The 9,377-nt window shown below is 36.1% G+C and overlaps 2 protein-coding genes across 3 annotated transcripts; one reads left to right on the forward strand and one right to left on the reverse strand.

Annotated features, from left to right (window-relative positions):
- The first annotated feature begins 303 nt into the window (after window positions 1-303).
- LOC110868368 (probable serine/threonine-protein kinase dyrk2) lies at window positions 304-2,547 on the forward strand. Its single transcript, XM_022117508.2, has 2 exons — window positions 304-505; window positions 576-2,547. The coding sequence occupies exons 1-2, from the start codon at window positions 403-405 to the stop codon at window positions 2,234-2,236; spliced, it is 1,764 nt and encodes a 587-aa protein (XP_021973200.1). The 5' UTR covers window positions 304-402; the 3' UTR covers window positions 2,237-2,547.
- Window positions 2,548-2,815: 268 nt separating this feature from the next.
- Window positions 2,816-6,680, reverse strand: LOC110868367 (nuclear transcription factor Y subunit B-8). 2 transcript variants are annotated; one of them, XM_022117505.1, is made up of 7 exons: window positions 6,527-6,680; window positions 5,042-5,336; window positions 4,824-4,953; window positions 4,696-4,701; window positions 4,527-4,604; window positions 3,634-3,684; window positions 2,816-3,105 (listed from the first exon to the last, which is right to left on the reverse strand). In XM_022117505.1, exons 1-7 carry the CDS (start codon window positions 6,663-6,665, stop codon window positions 3,061-3,063), a joined length of 744 nt encoding a protein of 247 aa, XP_021973197.1. In that variant the 5' UTR covers window positions 6,666-6,680; the 3' UTR covers window positions 2,816-3,060. The 2 variants fall into 2 exon arrangements, with proteins under 2 accessions (XP_021973197.1, XP_021973199.1); XM_022117507.2 differs by having other exon boundaries at window positions 2,842-3,105; window positions 5,042-5,284; window positions 6,527-6,663.
- Between the last annotated feature and the right edge of the window lie 2,697 nt (window positions 6,681-9,377).

The raw sequence follows: 9,377 nt of genomic DNA on the forward strand, positions 1-9,377 counted from the left end.
AACTTAGTCACTTGAAACTTGGATCTTTGAAACATTATTTTGGGATAATTATGTTTATGCTTATTGTGTCTAACTCGTGCCTTTGTTTTGTTTTGTTTTGTTTTGGGATAATTATGTTAGTAATTAATATGTTACGTGTTTAACAAAGTGATTATGTCTAACGTTTGCGATTAAGAATGTTTTTTTTTTGGTATAATGGTATATGCTCGTTTGTGTTCGTGAACTTGTTCAATGCTAAATGAGCAAACATGAAAGTTTGGTTCGTTTAGAGGCCTAGTTAACATTGATTGAATTCGGTTTTTAGACCTATTTACAGGATAGCAAAATTGTACGGAAAGAAAGGAACATATTTAGGATTTTGAATCCTAACAGCAGCAGTTGATAGTGATAAACGGTGGAGATATGGCACACAACAATAAACAGATGAACTTAAACGCAACAGAAGAAGCCAACGTCGAAATGCGCAGAAGTTTTTCATGGGATAGAGCTTTTTTCACCAGTGACGGTATGCCATAATTTACAAAATCTGTTTAGATTCTATGATGTCATTTTAGTAATTCTCAGTTTTCATTAAGGTTTTCTCGACGCTGAGGAGTTGACAAGCGTGATCGAAGGAAGTGGTGATGAAGTAAACCACCAGTTACAAAAGATTGAAGAGATTGAAAGTCTGGAGGCTAAATTGTTCGAAGAAATTGAAGCTTCAACTCGAGCATCTAACGTAAGTAGTTCAAATATCGACGTGTCATCACGGAAGAAAGATTCTCGAGCAAAAAATGCAAAGGTGGTGTCTACTGCTGCTGCATCATCTTCTTCGGCACCACTCAAGACTTCCTCATCTAGTGGTTCAAGCGGTTCGCAAGCGAAGAAAGTTAAATCTCCGGTAAGAAAAAGCGCGAGTTTTAAAAGTGGTAAAGGTGAAGGTGATTCACCCTCCAAAACATCTACTGGGATCGGAAAGAGGAATAATTTGGTGGCGGTTAGTACTCGTATGTTAAAAACACCGCCTGCTAGTCCAGGGTCATCGGGATCATCGAAGTCAACGTTTTCAGTCAATCAACGGTCTAAGAGGAGTACAAGTGCTCCTCGTAGAACGTCGGTGAACAGTGAGAAACCATCAGGAGTCAATGCACGAAGAAACGATGAGTGCAAAACAGCGAAGAATAAAGTGGTTCGAGCTAGTAGCCGTATGTCAAACACACCCCCTGCTAGTCCAGGGTCATCAGGATCATCAAAGCCAACGTTTTCGGTCAATCAACGGTCAAAAAGGAGTAGTAGCGCTCCTCGTAGAACGTCGGTGAACAGTGAGAAACCATCTGTAATCAATACAAGAAGAAACGACGAATGGAAAGCAAAGAAGAATAATGCTAATATATCTAGTCCAACATTTTCTGTCAGTCAAGGGTCAAAAAGGAGTAGTAGTGTTCCTCGTAAATCTTCGACGAATAGTGAGAAACCATCAGCAAGCAACGCAAAAAGAAACGATGAATGGAAAACAACGAAGCATAAAGTTGGGCTGGTTAGTACACGTATGTCAAGTACACCACCTGCTAGTCCAAAAGCATCAGGATCATCATCATCCTCGTCGATGTTTTCTGTCGATCAACGGTCGAAAAGGAGTAGTAGTGCTCCTCGTAGATCCTCAGTGAACAATGAGAAACCATCACCAACCAATGCAAGAAAAACCGATGAATGGAAAATTAATAAACCTGAAGTTAGATTAATCCCCAAAACACAATCAAGCATCAGCTTGAAGATCAAACCGCCACCGGTTGTTTCTCATCCGACCTCGCCTTTAGGGTTATTCAATTCGTCTTCAAGTTCACGAGCTCAACAGTCTTATTCATCATCATCGTCATCGTCATCAGCATCATCGACCTGTAAGGTCAACCAAAGGTCAACAAAACCAGTGGTTAGATCCAAATCAGCCTTGAAACATCGTCCCACTGGTCAGATCACAGATCAGAACCGAAAACAGCCAGTGGCATCGCGTCCGGAAACCAGGAGCCCGAACGCTTCAAAAACGAGAAATCAAGCGCAGAAAACTACTACTCCTAAACCGTCTAGAAAACAATCAAGCGTGAAAGAAAAATCGTCTAGTAGCATTTCAAAAGGTGCAGAGAATGTTATTTTAGTATCTCCTGAAGTTATGGACATAAAAGGCAAGTTAAATGCCTTGAAGATGGAAATCAGCATGCAAAAAGGAAGACAGATACAAGGAAACCGAAATGAACCGTGATGAAAGTGGTAAAGGTGAATCAAGCTCTAACATATATTCATACATATGAATAATCAAGTAAAGTCCATATGAAGAATGATCGAATTTCGGAAAAGGTAATCACAGTTTATGATGTAAATAGTTGTGTAGCCTTCCTGAACTGTATTCAAACGAACGGAGGATGTAAGTTGGAATAAGGGCCGAATGGTTCATGTGTTTATTAACAAGCCTGCGAATTTTGGTTCAAATAGGTTTGCGTGTTTATTATGATCCGAATAGATGTATCTGCTTCTGTCTGGTTTTAATCTGGGATGTCCTTTTTGCTTTCTTAATTGGATTTGTTATGCCTTTACTTTTGTTGTTTTTGATATATCAAGGTGAAACAAGCTGTGTCATAGAAAGGAACAATCAAACAACGTTTCATCCGTTTCAAATTCTTTGGTGGATGATGAATTAGCTAGCGAAGGTTGAGCGTTTGGCGGCTTTTAATCACAAACCCAAAGATTTCAATGATTAAAAATCATCAAATATGGAAAAAAATGTCAACATCTCTAAAAAATCAAAACAAAACTTTTTTAGGAAAATAAGAGCAGAAGGAAATATCAGAATATACCTTTCAAATGAGATAAATAGTAAAGGAAATCCTTACAACATTCAAACACATGTCACATATACATAAACACAAAAAAAAATCATCTTAATATTTGGAATTTAAAGCCTATTTCGAGTGAACGTTGTATACATACCCGAAAAGAATACATATTTATAACACACACTTACAACCCTGCAACTAAAATAATAATAATAATAATAATATAACCACATGCCAGACCAGAAAGAAAACGCTACTCTGTGCGTTGCATGGGGACCATCATATGTTGAGGTTGGGCCTGAAATGTTTTTAAAAAGCTGATCAAATTTCTTTTTCTACAAACAGCAACTAACAAAGTCAAAAAGAAAGAAAGCATTAATCAAAGACTTGTAATAACCTAGATCGCCATTCAATAGAAACAGTGGCGAAGCTTGACCCGAATGACGGGGGGTCGAAAACGTATATACCCAAAAATTTCTATACGAAAACTACATATATAACACTACTGAGTGAAAAGTTCGGGGGGTCGGGCGCCCCCTCCCGCCCCCTTCTATACTTCGCCTCTGAATAGAAAACCAATATCAAGTATAAAACAGCATAAGCACACGTACATATTGCTTTACATGTGATATATAAAGCAGTTATGTTAACCGTAACAACATAACTATTGAGCATGCCCCTTGTAAACGAAGTGTGAAGTTAACCATCGTATTTTTGGTATGGATGGATGAACGTAAATTTACAAAAATCAATAAGCGACACCGGGGATCATCTCACCGCACTATAATAAATATATATAATATAACTCCAGTAACTAACAATCTACCTGTGAGTTTCCATAGTTCAGACCCTGTGGATACGAATTTTGATGACCAAGCTGCCATAATATAAAAGAATGGTATTAGGTAACATTATAATCACTTTTTAATGTTTCTAAACGAAAGATAATGCTTATGATTATCTAGATTCATACCACTACTTGCCACATCAAAATCAACTGAAAAGTCCCTCTTTTTTCCGAAAGTGAAAAGATGTTATTGCAAACTTCGACTGGTAGTGGTATAAATCTAGATCATAGTTATACATAGCGAATAGTGATCAACAGCGACAAGCTACCTATATGCTACGAAGAGATAGCGACGAAATAACGCTCGCTATTTCGTGTTTAGCGATAAAGAAGTAGAAAATTCAAAAAATAAAATATATATATTATACTTTTTATGCATAGTTTGTATGTTTAAGGACTAAATGTAAATTAGTGAAAGATAGAGGGGTTAAAATACCTAAACTTATTTGACCCTAAAAGTCTAAAACACGCAGCCACTATTTTCTTCTTGCTACACTATTTCTTCTCACTGGTTTCCGACAGAATTTCCGGCAGAAAATAACACCGGTGTCGGAATTCGCCGCCGGAGGGAGGTCAATATGTGGTCGATAAGTGCCTTGTAGCGGCGTATAGCCGCCACACCACGCTATTCGCAATTTGCTATAGCGCCCGCTATGGACGCTATTAATAACTATGATCTAGATAATCATAATTATGTCAAAGATTTGATAATTATAACATTATTACAAAATCGAACAGCTGAAGCACAACCAAACACTAATTCTATATACTTTATAGTTTATAGCATCACACATCCATTTAATAAAGAAATCAAAACATCCCCGTAATTAAATTAAATCTAATTGTTTCATTACAAGATAATCATTAATCACCTGTGCACTATGATTGGGATGCACTCCATCTTTCTTGGAAGACCCTTCATGACCCTTCCCAGATCCCTTGGTGTCGCCCTTTTATAAAAAAATAACATAAATTAATTATATTCAAAACAGACATCAGTTAATTACTATAATTAAAGATATACAACAGAAGCTCACTAACCTCCATCTGCATGAGCAATTCGATCACAAGCATGACAACATACAAACATTAATCCATCAGTAACTACTTGTACAAAGAGTAATTAATCAATGATATGCTTTTTTTATTTAAAAAAGTTAGTTTATTACCTCTCTATATCTTGTCAAGTATGACTTTAATGGCTCAATATAATCTTCAAACCCTAAAGTAGCCATTGCCCAAAGAAGATCATCGCCATTAACGGTTTTCCTCTTTTCCCTTTGACACTTATCACTCGCTCTACAATCAAATTCACAAACAAAACACAACTTAACATCATAAAACCGTTTACAACAATCACAACACAGGGTTGAATCATCATACTTACTCGCTGGTGATAAAGCTGATAAACTCAGAAACACACTCCTGCACAGTCTCCTTCGCGTCTTTAGCAATTTTGCCGTTAGCTGGCAATCCTTTCTTCATTATCCGACTAATATTCGCAATCGGTAAGAACCTGTCTTGCTCCCGAACATTTGACGACCTAGGGCTCAGATCGCCCCCACTCTCGTGGCTTCCACCGCCAGGACTCGCTGGAGCCTCCGCCATAAACAACAACAACAATAAAAACCTAGAATGCGAAACCGCAATTTCAACGTCAGCGATACAATGAGTCAGATCACCTAACACAACAAAAATCACATCCAACAATCCTCCGTTCGATTAATCAATGAAATCACCATGTGTGTGGAACATACAAGTGTTTAAATAAGAACTAAACCAAAACAGCAATTTCAACGTCAACAAAACAATCAATCAATTCATCCAACACAACAGCAATTACAACCTAGACTCCTCTGTTCGATTAATCAACAAAGGCACCATGTGTGGATTATATATGTGTTGTAACAACAACAACAACATCAACTAAACCTTATCCAGAACCGCAATTTCAACGTCAACAAAAACAATCAATAATCTCAACTAACACAACAGCAATCACATCCTACAATCCTCCATTCAGTTAATCAATGAAATCACCATGTGTGTTTAATATATATACGTTTAAATAACAACTAAACCCTAGGGTTTCCAAAACCGCAATTTCAAAGTCAACAATACAATCAATCATCTCAACTAACACAGCAACAATCACATCCTACAATCCTCCATTCGATTAACCAATGAAATCACCACATGTGTAAAATATACTTACGTTGAAATAACAAAAACCTAGAGTCCAAAACCACAAATTCAACGTCAAGTCGTCAACAATACAATCATCCGTTCGATTAACCAAAGAAATCATCGTGTGTGTGGAATATATCCGCCTTTAAACAACAACAACAACAACAACAACAATTAAATCATAGAGTTTCCATAACAACACTTTCAAAGTCAACAAAACAATCAATCATCTTAACTAACACAACAACAGTTAGTAGCTAGCTCCAATCCTCCGTTCAATTAATCAATGAAATCACCATGTCTGTAGATTATATATCTGTTGAGACAACAACAACAACAAAAACCTAGAATCCAAAACCACAAAATTCAATCAATCATCTCAACTAGCACAATAACAATCACATCCTACAGTCCTCCGTTGAATTAATCAATGAAATCACCATGTGTGCGAAACACATATGCACTAAAATAACCGCAATAACTGACAATAATAACTACGAAACCCTAGGGTTTCCAAAACCGCAATTTCAACGTCTAACAATACAATCAACAATCTAAGCTAACAAAACAGCAATTACAACCAACAGTCATCTGTTAAATTGATCGGTGAAAACTGAAAACACCGTGTGCGTGTGTGGAATTGTGTGTAGAACTAGAAATTGAGTATGAAGATGTGAAGACTTACGAACTGGATTGAAGGAGGGAAAACTAATTCGTAAAGTAGAGGATGAAAATTGGGCGTGGATGAAGAAGATCGGACGTTGGAGAGAAGACGATGGAGATGCGAAAGTCTGTTTTATCACCACCGTTGGTTTGGTAAACATTGCAGATGCCGACAATTGTACTATTCTATATTACTTACACTTACACCCCTCACACTATCAGACCTTCTCATTTCATGTTCGTTTGACTTTGACTTCTCGGGTGGCCGTCTATTGTCAAATCAAGTTTTCGCACTAGAGTCTGTCACATCATACATGCCGTATGAGAGGGTGAGAAATTGTTGTATAGATTGTATGACTTTGTTAAGTGGTGTTCGAGGTTACGTTCGTCACTTGTGTTTTTTAGTAAACATTTCGCAAGGAAACACCAACTCATATGACTCGTCAGTATAATTGGTCATACGACCTGTATGGCTAATTGGCTATTTTTCGCCTGTCATACGACCCGTATGATAATATGCCTTGTATGAAACATGTGTCAATGATGTTTGTATTACAAAAATCATTTAAATATTTTGTTTTGTCTTTACTTTTAGTTAATCACTAAACTGAAGCTGATTGCATATTAATAAAACTATAAGGGGTTAAAACTCACACTTTAACATCAAATGTCTTATTTAAGCTTTCTTAAAACTTTACATATTCTATCTGATCCATCCTTATTTAAAGACGATAAAAATAAAAGTGGTAGGTGATTAACATACGATTACATCATATGTTTAATCCGTCGATTTTTATGACTTGATTCACGACATGACGAGAATAGAAGATGGGTGGATCGGAGTTTCGAATTAACTTTTCTTTTCCTTCGTTAGCTTCTTTATTATACCCATTAGCTAAATTCGTTCGTGAACATGCATTTGGGCCTTGGGGTACACTTTAACTCTCCTTATCTCCATCTAGGTGCCACCACATCACTAACTTGTCCTCATTTTACTTCAGTTCACCTTAAGGAAATGGTTTAATTTCCTTAACTCCACCCAACAACGAAATGGTCTAATTTCCTGAACTACACCCAACCTTACTTTTTTAGCGGTTTTTGGTTAAAAAAGGAAACAAGATTAATCCATTTTCTTAACATCCGGTTAACATGTAATCACTTTAACATCTCTTAACACAAGAAGGGAGTGGTATGTAATGCCGGTTAACATGCGATGTCATCTTTAACCCCCCATGTGTTAGGGCACACCCGAAGGCATTACTAACAAAAGCGGTGTTAATTAGCTAATCGAATAATGAAACCGGTTAACCATTTTTTATATACATTTGGATTAGGCTCGTGATTAAACTAATAATACCGGTTAACTATTTGTAAACACATGATTTGCTTATATTTAGCCGTGGGTCCTAACACATCTTCGCCTCTCTTTCTCAGCTTGTCATGTCACATGCACACTACATCCCTCTACACACATTAAAAAATATATATATAATTCATGAAACAAAACAATTAATTCGACATAAAACAAAAGATAACGTATCTTTGTGCATCCAAAGTTGTAGATAGTTCTTTACCTATATTCATTTTCATTTTCATTTATAATAATATTGCAAACTTGTGCTTCCAAAGTTGTAGACAGTTCTTTACCTATATTCTTTTATAATAATATTGCAAACCTAACTTTTTATTATATAATAAAAAAGATTCGGTTATATTTTATTGTTTATATGAAGGTGTACACATATGTTATAATATAATATTACCAACATCAAGATTTTTAACTTGAAAAATTTTTGTTTTTGTCATAATGTTAGATATCAAGTTTGAAAAGCATGTTTAGGCCGGGGGTGGTCCCTTTTTCAATTGATGATAAGAAATTGATGGTTTTCAATAGTTCCAAGAAACTTTAAATTAATATTGGACACGTGAACTAAGTGTGTTGGGCAAGTGTCAAGAATGTCCACCACTAAAAATGTTGGGTGGTAACTAATTTCATTCAAAGTCATATGAAGAGGTCGGAAATTTGTTTCAAAAATATCTTAGTACATGTTTTCTTAATAAAAACGACGAGAGGTATATGTATAAAATTAAGATAAAACACTAAATATTTATATCTTTCTTATAAAAGAAAGTATAGCTAGAAGAGAATGGAGTAATAATTGACCGGAAGATAATGGGGGGGGGGGGGGGATGTCTATTATAGTAACATCAAACTAGTTTTTCTATCAATGTCTATTATAGTATTATCTACCTTTTTGATAATTATCAACATCTTCTTGCTAGTGATACGAGTGTGTATATATATTTATGAAACGTTTGTGAATATTGTAAACAATGTAAAGGGATTCATAATATAGTATTAGACAAAGTATTATAGTATAAGGGCTAGATGTGTGATATGGCGTTTTATATAAATATCCACTCATGTAACCCTAATTACACAATTACAATAAAATATAATACAATTCTGATTACAATTTTAACTTGGTATCAGAGCTTAGATGCGACCAATGGAAAACATCACCGGCCGGAGCGGCAGCCAGCCACCGCTGCCGCCTTACCACCACCACACAAATACTGCGCACGGCTTATTCTTCCTCTCTCTGTTCTGTCGCCTATCATCGCCACCAAACACCACCCATTATAGCCACCACACCACAAAACCATGTGCAAATGATTATAATACTTCGTCTAATAAATTAATGAGTGTGAATCGTTGAAAGATTTTAGCTACATATTGTTCTTTTTATATAAATCTTTTTGAAATGATATTGGCTTTGAATTTTGCATGTTTTGTTTGATTGGAAAGATTATATATGTATGTAAGCGTACGTGTGCGCATGCATGCATATATTGAGTCATACTAACGTCAA

Source organism: Helianthus annuus, chromosome 7, assembly GCF_002127325.2.
Source record: "Helianthus annuus cultivar XRQ/B chromosome 7, HanXRQr2.0-SUNRISE, whole genome shotgun sequence".
NCBI classification, from domain to species: domain Eukaryota; kingdom Viridiplantae; phylum Streptophyta; class Magnoliopsida; order Asterales; family Asteraceae; genus Helianthus; species Helianthus annuus.